At 44.7% G+C, this 21,188-nt stretch overlaps 2 protein-coding genes across 3 annotated transcripts in view; both read right to left on the bottom strand.

Moving 5' to 3' along the window:
- LOC127579057 (DENN domain-containing protein 3-like) overlaps positions 1–21,188 on the bottom strand; it is a 743,140-nt gene that overhangs the window by 545,728 nt on the left and 176,224 nt on the right. The window lies entirely within an intron of this gene.
- The window catches only part of LOC127579086 (regulating synaptic membrane exocytosis protein 4-like), an 84,135-nt gene continuing 63,499 nt past the window's right edge, over positions 553–21,188 (bottom strand). For both annotated transcript variants that reach the window (XM_052031723.1, XM_052031722.1), the window contains one exon: positions 553–19,648. In XM_052031723.1, the coding sequence (XP_051887683.1) occupies positions 19,430–19,648 (219 nt within the window). In that variant the 3' untranslated portion in view covers positions 553–19,429. The remainder of the gene's footprint in view (positions 19,649–21,188) is intronic.

The raw sequence follows: 21,188 nt of genomic DNA, 5'->3' as shown, positions 1-21,188 counted from the left end.
CAAGAGCTGAGTTTAATGCACCTTCTCTGGAGTTCATTTCTAACTAAATATTGATTTTTCAAGGGAGAAAAAATATCAAAATCAGAGCTTTGCTCCTTTTCTTGGTTTATTTCATTTGAAAGAAAGAATCAAACTTCAGCACATTCCCCGTGGTTCTTACCAACCTGTAACTTTCTTCAATGCTGTCTCCCGACACAGCATCACTCCCTCAGTACCGCTGCATCAATAGAGCATCACTCCCTCTGTACCATCCCTCCCACAGCGTGGCCCTCCCTTAGTACTGCCCCTCCCACAGTGTGACACTCCCTCAGTACCACCCCTCCCACACTGCGCCCCTCCCTCAGTACTGCCCCTCCTACAGTGACAATCCCTCAGTACTGCCCCTCCTTCAGTGCAGCACTCCCTCTGTACTTCCCCTCCCTCAGTACCACGCCCCCACAGTGCAGCACTCCCTCACTCTAACACTGAAGTGTCTGCCTGGAATAATTTTACGAACTTTTCATGGTGATTAACCAAGTATCATACAATCCCAAGTGACTCAACAACTTTGGCAAAGTTTAATCATTCAATTTATTTTGTAAAATATTCAGATTGGGTAAACACATTGTTTTCCAGTTTTACAAATCGCTGTAAAATGCCTTGAGGCAACAAACTTCTGAACTAAATAAAACCTTCACACCAAAGTATTTATCAGGAAACAGAAGCTTCTTGATCAGTTTAAACATGACATTAAACAGAACTATTACCGTCCATCATTTCATTGCAAGTTGGATCCAGGAGTGTTGAGTGACTGCGGCTCTCTGGGTCACTGACACACACCCACAGGATTGATCACACCTACCCACACAGAGACGTGCATTACACCGAGTGTTTTGCCATGAAGATCTCCCAGTGCTTGATACATTTGGTGTTGGTCACAGAGGGAACTGTGCAATGTGGAGTCTGATGCAAGCAGACAAACACTGACATGACAATAAAGCGCAAAATTGAACTTGTCAATAATAAGCAAAGGGTACAGAGAAAAGGGAGATTTGATTTAAAGTTATTAAGTCCTAGAACTGTTCTTTAAAAAAATCTTCTGACAAAAGATTGGACATTCTTTTTGCTGTTGGGGGAGATATTCCAATGGAGACAGTTAAATTTGCCTCCTGTGTTTCTTCAGCCAAAAGGTGGGCCCAAAACTCACTCAGGGGAACATTTTATTTCAAATGGGAAGAGTTTTTACTCAGGTCTGAATTACTGATGCTAAATGTATGTGTTCACAAGAGCTGGAACCCCTACGTCGTTGTAAAGATCCCCACAACAAAACTCCGACCCCCGCACTTTCTGTTCATTACCCAGTTTCCTTGGGTCCATCCCAAATACTGGGGCAGAGACAACTGGTTTGTCTCACAGCGCCTTCATTAACCTTGGTTAAGGGTAATTGGTTACCATCTAATGACCGGACCAGCTCCATTGAGAGAACATAAGAAGTAGAAGTCCCTCATACATACTCTACCAATCAGCACACTCACTGATGATCTTTCACCTCAGCACCATTTCCTGCACTAACTCCCATTTTGGAATCCCTCAATATCTAAAAAATCCATCAACCTGACTCGGATAAACTCAGCATTGAGCCACCGTAGGGTTCCCTTTATAGCAGCAGCTCAGTGTCAGTTCATTTCATGAAGGAGGAGGTTAAAGACATGGCTTCAGTACCGTTTGATTTTCACCACTGTATCTATGGGCAGGTGCTGCAGTCAAGTAATGCACATCAGAAGTGGCTGTGCTGTGAATGGGTGATTACACTGGATGTTGTTTGGATATTGGCAGTTGCTCCTGGATCTGAAGAGTTGCCTCCATGTTTCAATCTCAGCAAGATGCATTTGTTGATTACTTGTGCAATAACAATGTACAGAAGAGTCAGTGGTGGTGTTTCTGCTTTGCACGGTTTTTGACTCCAGATTTAAGCAGTGAGGCAGGTCGCTTTATCCACCCAGTGTTTCTGCTCCCACCAGCCTCCCCCCACCCCATCCCCAGATTCTTTGTTGTCCATTACTCAGCTTCCTCCTACATGTGGCTTTTACCTCAACCTCTCCCTCCACATCCACATTTGCACCCCTCTGCTGAATTCCCTGAGGGATTTGTTGGTGATTATTTTATATTTATGATCCTTAGTTCTGGTCTACCCCACAAGTGTCTTCTCCAAGTCTACCCTATCCAACTCCCATTAGGTCCATAATGAGATTGCGCATCAAGTAGGTTTTCCCTTCTTCTACTTACCTGTTCAAGTGTTGGTGGGTGCTATCAGTAACACTGCGGTTACCCTTAAATTGATCAGTAGAGGGGAAAGTAAGCTAGCACACCATACCAATAAGAAAACAGCCAGCACAATGCTTGCAAGGTTTAAGTTACTTTCACCTCTGCTTGCTGGGCTACCGGAAGGGGCAGGCCAGAGGCCACCTCTCCACTGTGGCCGTGAAGTCACATATAGATCAGGATGGGGAACAGGGCAGGTGGAAGGACGTTAGTGAATTGGACGTTTTAATGGGAAAGTCTGGTATTTTTGTGGTTACTGTTAGAGGCTGGCTGCTTTTTTTTCCCCATTCTACATTGATTTATTTATTTGACTTTAAATTCTAAAGCTTTGAACTGATGTCTCCAGATCATTGATTCAGACCCGATAACCTAAGACTGTACTACAGTAATAATAAAAACAGAAAATTCTGGAAATATTCAGTAGGTCAGTCCACATCCATGGAAGGACAAACAGTTAACCTCTCAGGTCAAAGACCCTTCATTTGACTCTCTCCAGATGCGATCGGAGTACTTCCAGTATTTTCTGTTTTTATTTTAAATTTGCTTGGATTTTCACTGTGCTGCTGTTTCGTTTGGTCGTGCTTAACTTTGAGCTTAAAGATAGGAGTGAATGTGTAAGCAAGCGACACTCTGATCGGCAGTCACAGGGCACAACCTTCAGTTCTCAGTGAGACTCCCCACATGCAAAACACCAGCAACAGAGGCAAACAGAGCTTCTCATCATGACTGAGTCATTGATGGGCTGTGTCTGCAGAGTCTGGGCAGAGATCGAAGAGTAGTCAATGGACTGGTCAAACCCAAGAGTCCATGTTGTCATCAGTAAGAGGGTCCATGTACAAGGGACCCCATAAAAATCCTATCAAATATAATATATGCTAAATTAGTTACTGCAGGGCAAGCTGCTTGTGCATAGCCCTTAGCTCCTCCTCTTTGTCACATGAATGATGGTGGCTAGTTCCATTGCAACCAGTCTGATGCTGCTATTCACGCACCTGACTGTCACTCTGAGCCAGGCTGGGTGAAATGCTCAAGTAAAACCGTCATTGACGGCTCCTCTGAAGACCCAATGGTGGCTGAATTATAGCCACGTCCATCCTGGTGAACTTGGGTCTTGTGCTCATTATTGCAAATGCGCATTAAAGCAGCTCATTGCTGGCCATGCAGCCTGCCACTATCCCCCATGCATCCTGCCATTTCCATGCACCGTTCCAATTTACATGCATCCCGCCAACATTTCCACACATCGTTTTGTTTTCCATGCACCGTTCCAATTTTGATGCATCCCGCCGACGTGTCCCAATGCTCTGACTCCTGCCAGTGCCCCATCACTCCGTGAGTTACCGCACTCCAATACAATGCTCATGCATCCCGCTGCAATGCTCCAGCATCCCGCCGTCATTTTCCATGCTTCCTCCATTTCCCGTGCATCCCATCTGTTCAGGAAATTACTCGCACAGCTGTTAGAAGCCTCACTGAGAAACTGAATGCCCCCTGAGCCTGCTCTGCAATTCAATTTGACATTGGTTGATCAGCACTTCAACATGTAAGCTTATAGCTCTGTCCAAATAGGCATGTACACATCTATATTAATGAGGAAAGCATTTATCATGATGGTCTTAGGGACATCAATGATCAGAAAAGAGGAATTCTGTGTTTTGTGGTCAGATTGATAACTTGAGCCTTCTGATGATCTAAGTTTGCTTGTCCCCGATCTGCCAGTGGGATTTCAGTGCACACCCTTACACAATGTAATCCCTGTTTACACAAACCACAATCCAAGATCAATTCAGGACGGTTAACCACATGCTGGGAAGTGTCATTGAAATTATAGGGGACTGCAGCCTGGGGTTATGGCACTGCAGGAACAACCCAGAGGTTGAGAGTTCAGATCTCACCAGGGCAGGTTGCAAAACTGATGTGCTGGTTCCTGAAATGCCCATTAAAATCCTATCAGGTAATCACAACTGATTCATTTATTCTCCTCAGTGACGATAACCAGCTATCAACATTTGTCTGGTCTGGAATTAAAGAATCATGCAACACAATGTGTCAGATTCTTAATACTCTAAGGATTGGTAAGTGATGATTCACAAGCTCACAGAACTTTAATCCCTGTGTTGATATTCTAGGCAAATAACATATTAGACTTTTGAGGGAGATGCACTGGAAGGAAGTGTGGTTATGTGGTTACCACAGAATTGAGCAGGCTAAGGGGAAATTTAACGGAGATATTTAGATAGAGTAAATAAGGAGAAAGGTACTGGCTATAACCTGTGGCGACCAGCTTACTATAATTAAAAAAAAGAATAAATTGAGATATCCGAATTTTTTTATTTAACATTAAGCTGTCCAATGGGAAACTTGCTGACAGCAAGAAGCGTGGAATCAGATTTAACCAGAACTTCCAAAAGGGATAAGCAGAAATACGGACGCTTCCAGACCTGCTGGGTGTTCCAGCATTCGCTGTGTTAATTCTGTATAGTGAGAGGTTACTGATAGCTCTTCAGAAAGCAAAGTACTGCAAATCTGAAGTAAAGCAGGAAATACACAGCATGTCAGACAGCATCTGCACAGACAGAAGCATTATCTCTCTCCACTGATGCTGCCTGACCTGTTGAGTATGTCCAACATTTTCTGTTTTGTTACCACGATCTTTTGTTGGTTCAGCTACTATTTGTTGACATCACAGTCAACAGATATCAGTCAGTTCAGCAATCTGACCCTACTCAGCAGGGTTAAGCTGCAACTACACAGACTGCTTGTAAAGCAGGTTTTATATGAAGCAGTTACTTCAGGGGCTCAGATAAGAGAAGTAAAATATTACAAAGCTACATCTAAAATCTTATTCTTTAAACAGTGATGATCTAGCATTCCATGTCTGTGGGTTAATTTGAAGAAACAAGACCCTTTCTTGTTTCTTCAGTAGAACTCCAGTCCAGAGGTGTAGAAGAGAGGATCAGGGATTGGATAACTGACCTCTCGAGCCTGCTCTCCTTTCAATATGATGCTGAGGGATGTGCCCTCTTCTCGTTACTACCATCGGGGAGGAGGTACAGGAGCCTGAAAACCCACACTCAATGATTTAGGAACAGCTTCTTCCCCTCTGCCATCAGGTTTCTGAATGGTCCATAAACCCACAAACACTGCCTCATTATTCCTTTTTCATTGCACTATTTATCTTGTAATTTATAATAATGTTTGTGTCTTGCACTGTACTGCTGCTGTAAACAACAAATTTCACATCATATGTCAGTGATAATCAACCTGATTCTGATACTGATTCCTGCACCAACTCTGCAAAGGGGATGTGGGGACTCCCAATCTGTTGATACACTTCCCAGAGCCCTCAGTGCCAGCGAGCTCATTCACAAATATTAAACCCCACTGCTCATATATTGGAAATTATTTACCAGTCTGTGTGTGTGCATGGGTCTCATTTGGATTAACTGAGGGGAGAACTTGGAACACATTGCCACAAAGAATGGGCAAAGCAAATGGCTCGTAAGGGGAAACTGGATAAAGACACAAGAGGGGGAGGGGAGAGGAGGATGAGGAAGTGGAGGTTGACGGGCGATGGAGGAGGGGATGAGGGGAGATTGAGAGAGGTGGCTGAATAGGGGTAGGGAGGTAGGGATGGGGAAGAGACAGAGGGGTGTGGAAAGATGTGAGTGTGGAGCGGAAACACCAGCACTGAGCAGAGAAAGGGGTTGAATGGCTTGCATTGTGCTGTAAGTCCTATCCAATACTCACTGCTTTCAACTTTTGTAATGCTCAAAGTAACAATAGTGTTCAACGTGTTTACCCTGGTGTTTGGTGAATGGGGTATAAGGTGCAAATGACTGCCTGCCGATCAACATTAGGTCTCATTAAGTGTGGTGAATAACTCTGGCAGGGGAAAATCATAAAACTGCAGGTAGTGGAAATCAGAGATATAAACAAAGTGCTGCAAATACCTGAACCGTTACCTCTGCTCCTCTCTCCACAGATGCTGCCTGACCAGCTGAGTATTCCAACATTCTCTGTTTTCAATTGGCCTGTGTCCACCACTGGCAACCAGAGGCACTTGCCCAAAGTCACCGTGCACTCCCTGCCCCACTGAAACTAAAATAAACAAAGACACTTTAAACTATCCCAGTCCAATTAACAAACCGTGAGCAAGAATGGACTGCGAAGAGCCTCCAAACTGCCTGAGGTTGACAGGAGACGTGTGTCACCCCGGGTGACCTACTGAAGCAAGTGTTGGTGATACCTTACAATAACCACTTGGAGTAAGTGTCAGTGGTACCTATGCCAAGGGTGCTACAAAGATACAATGGGATCAAACCATATCTAATCCCCTAAATAATTATAGTTTTTTACATTAAGTGCCAGATACCTTAGTCAAGCATTTCTGTCTTACCCATTTAGTGACATCCTCAGAGGTTCTTGAAGGTGAAATTAGCCTTGGATGGAGGACAACAAGGCAAAAACCTTCTTCCTGTCCTTCTACCCCTCCCTGTGTCCTCCCTGTTGGCCAGAGGATTTAAAATCTCCAAATCAGCTAAGTGAAATGAGCCAAAGACAGTGAAAGCAGACAAACTAAATGCCTTCATTCTCGCCATGTGGTCAAAGGAATGGAGGCTGCCATTTTGTGAGACTGTTCTTGCGGCCACCATTTTGTGAACTGCTTTGTGAACTGGCACTTGCTCAGGGATGGCTTGATCAGAGCAATTGAAAATGGACACAATGAGGTCCCTGCTAAACTTGACATCATTTCCAAATAACGAGCTGTTTATTTTGGTTAGGTGGAAATGGCCAGTTTGTAGAAAGAATAGCCTGTGTTCTGAAGTAGCCTGAGCCCAGTGTTTGGCTGACCTGGCTAAAGTGGTTTGAACTGGTCTGTCTCAGGGAGATCAAAGGAAGTGACATGAGACACAAGTCTGGTGAAAGAGCAATAAAGTAATCCTGCTTGTAGCCTTGGGCCAGACCCAATGAGGAGCTGACACAGGCTGGTCAGATGAGCCTGAGGCAACAAATTCAAAACACCACAGTTCGATCTGATAAGAAAGAGAATAAGAATGGAGGGTTTTGGGTGTAGGAGCAGCGAAAACTCTGGAGACCAACCATCGCAGAAGTGGATGACCCCACATCGGAAACGTGGAGATTACGTCGGAATCAAGAGGAACTCCAAGCTAGCGTGAACTCCTATTCCCGGGTGTTTCCTTTTCTATTCTTTGACTGTTGAGGGAGGGTCAGAGAACCCTAGTGTGTGTGCGCACAGATATTTAGTTTTGTATGACTTATATGTTTGTTGTTAATGGAACCAATAAAGGTGTTTGTCAGCTAATACAGATTCTCTCTGTGCCTAATCAATGATTGTTTGTTGTTGAGGGTGAATACTTGCAACATCCCCATCTTGTTTTTACCCAACCCCCATTTCCCCTCTTTCATTCAATCCAATTCACCCCATCTCCTGATGAAGGGTCTCGACTCAAAACATTGACTGTCCATCTCCCTCCACAGATGCTGCCTGACCCGCTGAGTTCCTCCAGAAGTTTGGTTTTTGCTCACCCCATCTCTCTCTGCCCTCCAAGTCCACCACCCTCACTCTCCCTCTCCATTCTCCCCCTGCAATCCCATCTGACCCCAAGTTCTACATTGCCTCTCGTAAAGCTGGCACAACACATGCCAGTTTCTACTCCTCTTAAGGCACAGAGAAGATGGTGGGAGGGTATCCAGCCAGATATGCCCCCACTCTGTTCCTGGGCTTTTGATCTTAACTTCTTGGAGGAAATTCGAGATGCCAAACTCAGATACCTCTGCAAACCACAATAATTGTGAGTGATATTTCTCACCTTCAGCAGAGGGCAGCTGTTAGACTGCTTCACTGAAGCTGAAAGATCCTTTGGAGGATTTTCAAAGCAATGAGATGTACTGAGGTAAAATTGCCTGATGCAGGAAGGCTGAAGGCAGTTGAGGAATGGGACTCCCTTCTGTACTAGATGGACGAGATATTGATAAAGAGGAAGTCCTAGAAAGACTAGCATCAAGCAACTGGTCCAGATGGGATGGATCGGAGGTTGTTGAAGGAAGTACTGATGGGAATGTTGGCTACAATCTTCCAAAGGTGACAAAGGAGGCGGTGTCCCATAAATGGAGAACTGCAAATGTTACTCCCTTGTTCAAAGTATGGTGCAAGGTTAAATCTAGTAACGTCATGCCGGTCAGTGTGATTTCAATGGTGGGATAACTTCCAGAAATTATAATGAGGGTTGGAATTAGCAGTCATTTGGACAAGTGTGGAGTTATAGGGGAAAGCCGGCATGGATTTGTTTAGAGAGGTTGTGCTTAACCAATTGTATCAACAATATCTTTTATGATTTGGTAACAGTGAGGGCCAGTGGGGTTGATGTGGTGTACCTGACCTTTGAATGGATTATGATAAAGTGCTGTACAGTAGGCTTGTCATCAAGACTGAAGGTCCTGAAATGAGAGAGCCTGTAGAGGCATGGATACAAAGCATGAAACAACATGAAGGGCTGTTTTCCACACCACAGGAAGGGCTACAGAGGTTTTCCACTGTCCATTTCCCTCCATAGATGCTGCCTGACCTGCTGAGTTCCTCCAGCATTTGGTGCGTTGCTCCAGATTTCCAGCATCTGCAGAATCTTGTGTTTCCACGGGTCAGTGTTGGGATCACTGCATTTTAGAACATGGAACAGTACACCACAGGAACAGGCCCTTCGGCCCACCATGTCTGTGCTGACCATGATACCAATTTAAATTGCACATCTACTTTCACTTAGTCTATATCCTTCCATTCCCTGCCTGTTCATGTGTCCATCGAAATGCCTCTTAAACATTTAATAGTTGTTGAATAAATAGTAATGACTTGGAGTTAGGGTACAAGACATAGTTCCCAAACCTGCAGATGACAGAAAACTTGGAGGTGCAGTGTACTGAGGTGAATGGTGATAAACTTCAGGGAAAAACAGACACACCAGGGGAAATGTAGCGTTAGGTGGAGTGTGAAATTTTACACAGAAGAATCCAGTGTTATATTGCACGAGGAGGACAGAGAAGTGCCGATATAAACCAGAGGAGACGATTCTAAATGGGGTTCAGGAATAGAAGGATGTGGGGTTAAAAGTAAAAATTGTTGAAAAAGGTAAAAAGCTAAGAACCCAGGCTTTGTAGAGAGGGGCAGCGTGTACAAGAGCAAAGAAATCACAATGAACTTTCACACAGAGAGTGGTGGGTACATGGAATGAGCTGCCAGAGGAAGTGATAGAGGCAACACTTAAAAGATGCTTGGCCAGGTATGTGGATAGGAAGAGTTTAGAGGGATAGGGGCCAAATGCAGGCAAATGAGAGTAGCTTAGGTAGGCATCTTGGTCAGTGTGGACAACTTGTGCCAAAGGGCCTGTTTCCGTGCTGTACAACTCTTCGAGTTTCTACAAATCTAAAACTTTTCTGCAACACTAGAGTATTGTGAAGGCTTTATTGACAGGGTGCCAAAGAGATTTTCTAGAACAATTCCAGGAACTTGGCGTGCACACTTCTTCTTGTGACTAGGTGGGTTTCTTCCAGGTGCTCCGGTTTCTTCCCACATTCCAAAGACTAGGATGGTAGGTTAATCACGCACTAATGCAAAGCTGGGATCTGGGGGCAGTTGAAGGGAATGTGGGGAGAATAAAATGGAATCAGTGTAGGATTAGTGTAAATGGGTGCTAGGTGGTTAGCAGAAACTTGGTGTGCTGAAGGGCCTGTTCCCCTGTTATATGACTCAATATCTGTGACCATATGACTTTAGTTATGAGAAGCTGGGGTTGTTCTCCTTGGAACTGATGTGAGGTTGTGAAGGGATGCGATAAAGGCATTTAAATCATGAAGGGTATAGACAAGGTAGTGGAGAGAAACTGATCCCAGGGCAGAGGAAGCAAGATTTTCACTGTATCTCAGTGCGTGACAATAATAAACCAATACCAATGGACTGATAGAGAACAGCAAATGAACCAAAAGTGCCTTTAGGTTTTTTTTCTATATACAAGAGGTCAGGACCTGGAATGCACTGCTGGAGTGGAGAAACAGTTGTGGTGTTTAGAAGGGAATTGATAAATACTTGGCTAAAGTGAACTGGAGAAATCAATTAAAATGTAAGATTGTAGGTCAGCAGTCGAAGATTTCACAACTCAGGTGAGAAGGGCTCTACCTGTGGGGAGTGTGTCCAACTGCAGCTCCGGTATGACCACACGGAACAGCCGGAACTGTGGTCAGACTCACCGTGGAATATCCGGGATGTGGGAAACGTGGCAGATGGCACGTTCAGCGAGTTGGTCACACCTCGGGTACAGAAAGGGAGCAGATGGGTGACCACCAGGCAGGGCAGTCAGGTCATGCAAGAGTCCCCTGTGGTCGGTCCCCTCTCCAAAAGGTATACTGTGTTGGGGGGATGGTCTCCCAGGGGAAACCAGCAGCAACTGCCCAGGTCATGGCATCTTGGAGGGCTTTGCTGTACAGGGGGAGGAATAAAACTGGGAGAGCAATAGTTAGGGGATTCTTTCGTAAGGGAGGAAGACAGTTTCTCAGCTGCTGCAAATGAGACTCCAGGGTGGTTTGTTGCCTCCCTGGTGCTAATGTCAAGGGTGTCTTGGAGCGGGTGCAGGACATTCTGAAGGCGAAGGGTGAACAGCCGCTGGTTGTGCTACATGTTGGTACCAATGAGGTCCTGAAACATGAGTTTAGGGAGCTAGGTGGCCATTTAAAGAGCAGGACCTCAAAAGGTTGGAATCTCTGGATTGCTGCTGGTGCCACAAACCAGTGAGTACAGGAACAGGAGAGGTCAGATGGATGTGTGGCTGAAGCGAGGGTGCAGGGGGATGGGCTTTAGGTTCCTGGATCATTGGAACCATTTCTGGGGAAGGTGGAACCTGTATAAGTGGGACGGGTTGCATCTAAACCAGAACAGGACTTGCTAGCAGTGCTGGGGAAGGTTTAGACTGAGTTGGCAGGGCAATGGGGCTCAGAGTAGATGATCAGATGGGGACGTACAGTCACCTGGAGGAGAGAAAGATAGTAAGTCTTGTAGGCAAAGAAGGCGGGTAAATGAACAAGGGGAAAGTACCCCCCCATGTACCCAGGACTGGTAACTGAGCACCCCAGGGTATAGAATTATCAGTTGAAAGGGAAGGGGATGTAAAGAGGAGGTGCCATTGCACTGTGAATCAATGACTGCATTACTTCAGTACTGAGGGAGGATATCCTAGAAGTTCCATATGGGTAGAGATTAGGAACAAAAAGGGTGTCGTCACTTTGCTGGGGGTGTATTACAGATCTCCTAACAGGGAAGTAACCGGGGAACTTTATAAAAACTTGGTCAGACCTCAGCTGGAGCACTGCGTACAGTTCTGGTCACAACACTACAGGAAGGATGTGACTGCACTGGAGAGGGTGCAGAGAGAATTCACCAGGATGGTGTCTGGGATGGAGAAGTTCAGTTATGAGGTGAGACTGGAGAGGCTGGGTCTGTTCTCCCTGGAGAGGAGGAAGTTAAGAGGGGACATGATTGAGGTAGAGATAGGGTAGAACGCAGAAAACTTTCCCCCTTACCAGAGGTATAAAACTGGAGGACACAGATTTAGGGTAAGGGGTAAGAGAGTTAGAGGGGATGTGAGGGGGATCTTTCTCACCCAGAGACCGATGAGTGCCTGGAACACACTGCTGGAGAGAGTGGTGGAAGCAGAGTCACTGACTGCAGTTAAGTGTCCAGAGCACTTAAATCACCCAGGTACAGAAGGCTACGGGACAAGTGCTTGAAGATGGGATTAGTATGTTGGGTGCCCACTGACCAGTGTGGACACGGATGGGCCGAATGGCCTGTTTCCCTGCTCTGTGACTCTATAGCTCTACAATGCTAAGGATGTACCAAGCATGGTTGACTCAGGATGGTATCAAATAGAAAGAAAAGATGCCTAGTGTTGTGAAGATTAGCACCAAGCAGAGCATTGGGAAATGTTTAGAAACCAGCAAAGGATAAGGGAAAAAATATAATGAGGGAGAAGGAAGAGTGTAAGGGTAAGGTAGCAAATGAATAAATAGACAGTGAGAGCTTCTACAGGGATATAGAAAGGAAACTAGTTAAAGTAAATGTTAGTCCCTTCGAGGATGAGACTGTGGAATTCAGAATGGGAAACAGGGAAATGGCAGGGATTATTTTGAATTGGTCTTAACAGTAGAACGCCCCAATAATAACAGATAATCAAAGGGCTCCGGGAAGGAGGAACTTCCAATGACCACTGGGGAAAACATACTGGGCAAGGTAATGAGGCTAAAGTCTGGCCTGTCCCCTGGAGCCAACGGCCTGCGTCCTGGGGTCTTACAGGAAGTGGCTGCAGAAATAAAGGATGTATTGGTGCAATCCCTGGATTCTGGAGATGTCCCAGAGGATTGGAAAACTGCAAATGCAACACCACCATTCAAGAGAGGAGGGAGACAAAATGCAGGAAACCAAGGGTAGATGGCCTAACATCTATCACCGGGAAAGTGCTGGAATCCATTATTAAGGAGTTAATACTTAGAAAATCACAAGACAATCAACCAGTCAACATGGTTTTATGAAGGTGAAGTGGTGTTGATAAACTTGCTGGAGTTCTTTGAGGATGTAACAAACAGGGTGGATAAAGGGGAGCCAGTAGATGTGGTATACTCGGATTTCCAAAAAAACATTTGATAAAGTACAGGTTAAAAGGTGACTGAGATGATAATGATGCACGGGGTTGGGGTTATATATCAAGCATGGATGGGGAGTGGCTAAATGACAGAAAATAGAAATGGATCATTTTCGAACAGGTGATAAATAACTAGTGAGCTGTCACAGGGATTAGTGCCTCAACTATTTACAGTCTCTATCAATGACTTGGAAGAAGGGATTGGGTGTACTGGAACCAAATTTGCTGATGGTCCAAAAACAGATGGGTCAGCAAGTGGAGGATGTGAAAAGCCTGTGACGATAGATTCAGTGAGTTGTCGGATAGAGGAGAATGCGGGAAAATGTGAGGTTATCAACTCCAGAAGAAAGAATGAAAAAGCAAAGCATAATCTCAATGGAGTGAGGCACCAAGTGTTGCAGTGCAAAGGGATCTGAGGATCAGTGTGAAACACAAGGGTTGGCTTGCAGGTACAACAAGTCACTCGGAACGATAATGGAACATAGGCTTGCATTGTAAAGGGTGTATAAATGTAGGGAGGTTTTGGTGCAACTTTACAGGGTGTTGGTGGGATCACTCCTGGAATACTGTGTATGGCTTGTTCTCCATATTTAAGGAAGTACATGCTTACACTGGAGACACTGCAGAGAAGGTTCAGCAGGTTGATTCCTGGGATGAAGGGACTGATGTACACATTGGAGTTTAGAAGAAGAATGAGAGGGGACCTTATTGAAATACTAAGTCCTGAGGGGATTGACAAGGTGGGAGCTGAAAGCTCACGCCCACAATGGGGGAAGAGATTCAGTAAGGAGCAGTTCATTTCAGGCAGAGGTGGGGAGCATATCTTCTCTCAGAAGGATGTGAATTGTCAGTTCTCTCCCCAAAGAGCTGTGGAGGTGGAGATATTGAACATATTCAAGGTGGAAATTGATGGACGTATAAGGGAGAGAAGGGATGTGGGGAGAGAGGAGGGAGAGAGAGAACGGAGCTGAGGCCAAGATTGGATCTTGTTGAATGGTAGAGCAAGGTTGAGGGACCAATCAGCTTCCCGCTGTTTCTTATAAAGGGGAAATATTTACAAGGCTATGGGAAATGGAACAGGCAATATTGCTCTTACGCAGAGCTAGAATGGGCTCAATGGTCAAATGGCTTTGTTCATCCTGTAACCTGTCTGTGATTGGGTGACTATAAGTGTAGGGTGAGGGTGTCCTGGACGAGGCTCAGAGAAAGAAAGCACCGACGAGGAGGGAGCAGCTGCTTCAAGTATTGTTTTCAGTAGTCTGGGAGGACTTGCGACCCAGAGGTTAACTCTCAGCAGGTCAAGCACTGCACTACAACACTGCGACCACACATTACACCAGTGCAGAACGTGTGTTTACAGGAGGAAAAAAACCCAAAGGAACTCGTGCTCTCTGGAACAGGGAAACAGAGCTGATATGAGAAAGGAGAAAGATGGAGAAGTCTGGAATGGGGTAGCAGAGAATTCACCTCCACAGGGACCTTTGAGTTCGAAACGTTAATGGAGTGGAATGTAAATTAGAGAACACAAGGTGTGAGGGAATCAAGCAGTGTGTTATACCATACCCTGCTTGATTTTCCTCTCTGGCACTGCAACCAGGTGATGCTTCACACTCAGTGGTGCTAAACGCTTGCTGCTTTCAGTCTGCCCACTGACCTCAGAGAATACCTCAGGTATTCTTGGGAATAATGCACAAGGTGCAGGATCAGTTTATTCCCCAGAGAAGGAAAGACTCAAAGAGGGGAAAGGGGCCACCGTGGCTGACAAAGGAAGTCAGAGATAGCATTGTGTTAAAAAGGAAGAAGTATGGCAGAGCCAAGCTGAGTGGGAAGATAGAAGATTGGGAAATCTTTAAGGTGCAGCAGAATTTAACTAAAAAGGTAATTCGGGAAGAAAAAATGAGGTACGAAGGCAAGCTAGCCAGGACTATTAAGGAGGATAGCAAAAGCTTTTTTAGGTATGTGAAGCGAAAGGAGTTAGTTAGGAACAATGTTGGGCCCTTGAAGACCGAATCGGGTGAAATTATTGCGGGAAACAGGGAGATGGCAGTCGAATTTAATAAGTACTTTGGATCTGTCTTCACGGGGGAAGACGTAAGAAATCTCCCAGAGGTAAGGATGGACAAAAGGCAGAGGGTGACAGAGGAACTGAAGTGGATTGACATTAGGAAAGAAAGGGTGATGGGTAGACTAATGGGGCTGAAGACTGACAAATCCCCAGGTCCAGATGGTCTGCATCCCAGGGTACTAAAGGAGGTGGCTCTAGAAATTGTGGATGCATTGGTGATCATTTTCTGATGTTCCTTAGATTCGGGGTCAGTTCCTGAGGATTGGAGGATGGCTAATGTTATCCCACTTTTTAAGAAAGGAGGGAGGGAGAAAACGGGGAACTATCGTCCAGTTAGCCTAACATCTGTGGTGGGGAAGATGCTAGAGTCCATTATTAAGGATGAAATAACGGCATATTTGGATAGCAATGATAGGATTGGGTCGAGTCAACATGGATTTACTAAGGGCAAATCATGCTTGACTAATCTACTGGAGTTCTTTGAGGGTGTAACCAGGAAAATAGACGAGGGAGATTCAGTGGATGTTGTATACCTTGACTTTCAGAAGGCATTTGATAAAGTGCCACACAGGAGATTGGTGGGTAAAATTAGGGCTCATGGAATTGGGGGCGGGTATTAACATGGATAGAAAACTGGTTGGCGGATAGGAAACAAAGGGTAGGGGTGAATGGATGTTTCTCAGAATGGCAGGCCGTGACTAGTGGGGTGCCACAGGGCTCAGTGTTGGGACCACAGCTGTTTACGATCTATGTTGATGATTTAGATGAAGGCATTGTGAATAACATTAGCAAGTTTGCTAATGATACAAAGTTGGGTGGCAGTGCGACATGTGAAGAGGAAGTTAGGAGAGTTCAAAGTGATTTGGATAGGTTGGGTAAGTGGGCAGATAGTTGGCAGATGAAGTTTAATGTGGATAAGTGTGAGGTTCTCCACTTTGGGAGCAGGAACAGGAAGGCGGATTATTATCTGAATGGTGTGGAGTTAGGTAAGGGGGAAATACAAAGGGATCTAGGAGTCCTTGTTCATCAGTCACTGAAAGTGAATGAGCAAGTGCAGCAGGCAGTGATGAAGGCTAATGGAATGTTGGCCTGTATTACAAGGGGAATTGAGTACAAAAGCAAAGAGATTCTTTTGCATTTGTACAGGGCCCTGGTGAGACCACTCCTGGAGTATTGTGTACAGTTTTGGTCTCCAGGGTTAAGGAAGGATATCCTGGCTATAGAGGGCGTGCAGCGTAGGTTTACAAAGTTAATTCTGGGGATGTCGGCACTGTCTTATGCTGAGAGGTGGGAGAGACTGGGATTGTACACGCTGGAATTGAGAAGATTGAGAGGGGATCTGATTGAAACATACAGGATTATTAAGGGATTGGACAAGATAGAGACAGGAAATATGTTCCAGATGTTGGGGAAGTCCAGGACCAGGGGGCATGATTTAAGAATAAGGGCTAGGCCATTTAGGACAGAGGGGAGGAAAAACTTCTTCTCCCAGAGGGTTGTGAATTTGTGGAATGCACTGCCTCAGAGGGCAGCGGAGGCCAATTCTCTGGGCACTTTCAAGAAGGAGCTAGATAGGTTTCTTATAGATAGGGGAATCAAGGGATATGGGGACAAGGCAGGAACAGGATATCGATTGTTGAGGATCAGCCATGATCTCAAAATGGCGGTGCAGACTCGAAGGGCCGAATGGTCTACTTCTGCTCCTATTGTCTATTGTCTAATGGAAGACTGAGTCCACAATGGAAGAATGCCGTCACACAACCTAGCCAGGCACTGACCAGGTTGAATGCAACGTCTTTGAAAGTAAAGCTGAATTAGTCAGTTTAGTGCCTGTCGTGGTGGAAATGGTTGGAAGGGTAGACGTAGTGATGAAAATTTACCATATAGTTCAGTACTGCTCCCAGTAAAACAACTGGAATTCCAGCATAACACTGGCTCATTCTGGGAACCTCCTCACACTGCACTACTCCAATAGTTTCAAACATTTAAAATTAAAAATTGAAGGTTCAAAATTATTCTTAGATTTTTAATATTAAACCACTAGCAGGCTTTATTAATCAGGAACAAAACTAAGAAAAATCTCAGATTTTACAATTTAACCTTGTTTCAGTTATAATAAACAGAACTGCCTGTGGTTGTGTGGTAGTTTTGAATCCTGTTCTTATTAACTCAACATTATGCCTACTTTATAAATAACATTTCTCACATTTTCAACATTTACTGAGAATAAAATTCCTACTGGACTGAATACAACCTTCTCCTAACCTGCTACACGAGGCATATTTGGTATCTACCAACCGGTATGCCGTTGAAACACCTACAAATGTCAGAACTTTAAGAAATGTGCTTTGTTTAAAGTCACTACAAGGCTAACACGCACCCAAACATGCAGACAGCTAACTCTTCGCCAAGTTAATCTAACTTATTATTTATATCTATTGTGACAGCAACGTACAAAAACTTGCTCTGCTTTAATGATCTGATCCCTAAACGCGGGTCAACTCTCAGCCTTACCTTCCAGCACTTCTCCGAACAGTAACATCCATCCACTTCCTTCCCTGGGTTGCTGCGAAATAATTCTGAGCAAGAATACTTGTTAACTAGAATAATCTGAGGATTCTTTAAGAACAATATGGTAATCTTAATTAATAACAGGCATTATAACTACTTAAAGTAGGCTCCTGTGAAACAGAACTGTTCCTTAAATAGAAAGATTGGCTTGGAAGGAATAACCTATGATAATATTTGCCCTTTGAAGGATTTAGTTAATTCTGACATTGTCAAATTCATCTATGCCATAATTATTCAAAACTAATTTGGATTTTTTTATTGTACTGTGGATAATTATTTCATCTGAAGGCTCATTTCAAGCCAGGATATTTAGAAATTGATCCAAAGCAAGTATTTATTTGATAAATTTTATAGCCAGATTTACAGCAAATAAATGCAATGCAAAATCTTAAGAATATTCTAATTTAAACATAAACTTTGAAGATTGAGATTGGAAATGGCCTTTGTTCAAAGTCTGAAGAATTCAAAGCAAGATTTAATTTGGAACACAAATTGAGATTTTAATGAGACTTCCTCACCAATTAGATTCAAGTCTTTCCTCCCTTCCTGAACTGCCAATGTTGTTCCTTATTTGCATTCTTTGCACACAAGGACGAGACTGGCACAGTTCTGAACACACTTAGTCTATGCTCTACCCAATAGCCTTAATCTAATGTACTACCCTTGCATGCTACAATCTATAAACTACTGCATCCTCTCTTAATACACAGAGAATGCCTTAAAGTTTCAAATTGCTTTAATTATGGAGAAATTCAATCTCTTTTTTTAAATATTCAGTACACATCTTTGTGCTACTTCAGTATTGTACAAACTCTCTCAACTTTTCTCCTTCTACTCTCTGCCTTCAATAAACTCCTGTACTTAATCCTTAAACCAATCGCCATCCCTGAGACCACCTTCTGCTAATGTGCAGGGTGGACACACCACGTCCCATTTCTCAAGACAATTATTGCCAAAAAAATGCTTTGCCATTCTGTTTTTTAACCAGTGCATTAAGTTGTGAAATAGGTTAAACTAATACTGAAAACTACATTTTATTCACTTATTTATGTAAACTCCAATGATAGCAAAGTGTCAAGTGTTCATGGTGGAATTAGCTGCTGAGATAACTGAAATCCAGCATCAAACCAATGGAATGATGACGATAAGATACCAATAGACACATTTTTTTTCCAGCTCTCAGGAGTCATTGGTTTTCCAGGAGCTAAAAAGCTAATTATTGTTTACCCCAGTAGATACCAACACAGCAAGATTTCTAGTATGTCCTGGTGGACAGAGCTCACATTTAACTTCTAGACTTTGGAAGTCACCTGGCCTCTGACACAGGTGATCACAGCAAATTACTTGCATTCAAATGTAGTGGACTCTTCAGGTAACAGTGGGTTATTGAAAATACACTGGTTGGTAGAATGATAGGTCTCCCTTTACAGATGTCATCAGAAGGTATTGCAAACGAAGGGATGATGAAGTCCGCTTGTCGTTCCGAGCAGATGATGATGTACTGGAAGTGTGGAGAAACGGACCATGACTGGAGGCGAACTTTGAGTGAAAGAATGCAACTACGACTGGTCCTCACGGGGACGGTGCCAGGCGCAGAAGGCGTAAATGACCTCCTCCCCCTCCGTGCCACCAACAGCTGGCGCTGGGTCATCCTTTGACCAAAAGAGGCTCCGAGGAAGTCGACCAAGTCAAGCATGCACCGCGTGGCAGGACAAGCCCTCTGCCTGGGAGGAGCCCTGACTGCCCGCTTGCTCGGCAAAAAAGGCTGGGAAGGATTCCGCCGTGGTTAGGATCGGTCACAGCAAGGTCCGACAGTGCTCTCCAGGGAGAGCTGAGAGGCGTTGCGGAGCAGCGGAGCCAGGGGCGGTTCCACCATGGAGCAGGTCGGGAAGAGCTTGTACCAACCGATGGCCGAGCTCGAGAGATCCAACTCCTCCAGCAAGACCTGGGCCACCCCCATGAAGCACTTGCGGTCCATCCTGCCATAATTGCCCCACACAATCACCTGCCGGGGCAGACAGAGGGAGAGAAACACAATCACACTGGCGCATTTGAATCATCAACAGTGCACACATACTTCACTTGAAGGGACTGCAGCCCACTGAACCACTTTCCCAAAACTGATCCACTTCAAGGGCCCAAGTCCCAGGACGACCTCAGACAACTTTCAGGCATTCCAGATAGCTGCCTAAAACAGGAAGGACCCTTATGTTAATGAGAGAGCCAAACATCTATTTAGAGTGTAAGAATTAATTGGTAATTGGTTTATTATCGTCACATGTACCGAGATATAGTGAAAAGCTTTTGTTTGCATGCCAACCAGACAGATCATTCTGTACATAAGTGGGAGGGAATGGTTAGATTGATCTTAGAGTAGGTTAAAAGGTTGGCACAACATCGTGGGCTGAAGGGCCTGTACTGTGCTGTAATGTTCTATGTACATCGAGGTGGTACAAAAGGAAACCAGGATGCAGAATATAGTGTTACAGTTACAGAGAAAGTGCAGTGCAGGCAGACGATAAGGTGCAAGGGCCACGACAAAGTGGATTGGGAGATCAAGAGCAGGAGTAGGCCATCCAACCCAACAAGAATGTTCTGCCAGTCATCAAGATTATTGCTAAACTTTTACCTCAGCTTCATACCTGCTTGGTACAGCAACTGCTGAAGCCCGTAACCATAAGAAGCTGCAGAGAGTTGTGGACACAGCTCAGCACTTCATGGAAACCAGCCTCCCTTCCATGGACCCTGTCTACATTTCCTGCTGCCTCGGTAAAGAAGCCAACAGAATCAGCGACCCACCCACCCCGGACATTCTCTCTTCTCCCCTCTCCCATTGGGCAGAAGATACAAAAGCCTGAAAGCACGTGCCACCAGGCTCAAGAACAGCTTCTATCCCGCTGTTATAAGACCATTGAACGGTTCCCTAGTACAATAAGATAAACTCCTGACCTCACAATCTACCTCATTATGGCCTTGCACCTTATTGTCTGCCTGCACTGCACTTTCTCTGTAACTGTAACACTACGTTCTGCTGATGTACTGTTGTGATGAATCAATCTGTATGAACAGTAGGCAAGACAAGTTTTTCACTGTACCTTGGGACATGTGACAATAATAAACCAATTTACCAATTCAATTTACCATTCTTGCTCTATCCACAATTCCCGCCATTCCTTTCAAATCCAGATGTTTATTGACCTCTGCTTTGAATGTACTCATTGACTCCAGGATAGAGTCAAACAGTCACCAACCTCTTGGCGAGGAAATTCCTCCCCCAGTCCTAAACGGCTGACCCCTTACTCTGAGACTGCCCCTAGTTTGAGACTCCTTCTCCCACATCCACCTATCAAGCCCTGCAGGGATTCTGTATGTTTCAGTGAGGTCTCCTCTCCTCCTTCCAAAGGACGGACACCTGCTGCACTCAAGTCTCCCCTCACGTGACAGACCCACCATCCTGGGAACGCTTGCTGCACGCCGCTAAGGCAAGGCCATCTTGGTTTAGGTAAAGAATCAGATTTATTATCACTGACCTATATGACATTAAA

This window comes from Pristis pectinata, chromosome 16 (assembly GCF_009764475.1).
Source record: "Pristis pectinata isolate sPriPec2 chromosome 16, sPriPec2.1.pri, whole genome shotgun sequence".
NCBI classification, from domain to species: domain Eukaryota; kingdom Metazoa; phylum Chordata; class Chondrichthyes; order Rhinopristiformes; family Pristidae; genus Pristis; species Pristis pectinata.
Note: the sequence above shows the minus strand (reverse complement) of the source record. Positions and strands in the feature narration are given on the sequence as shown.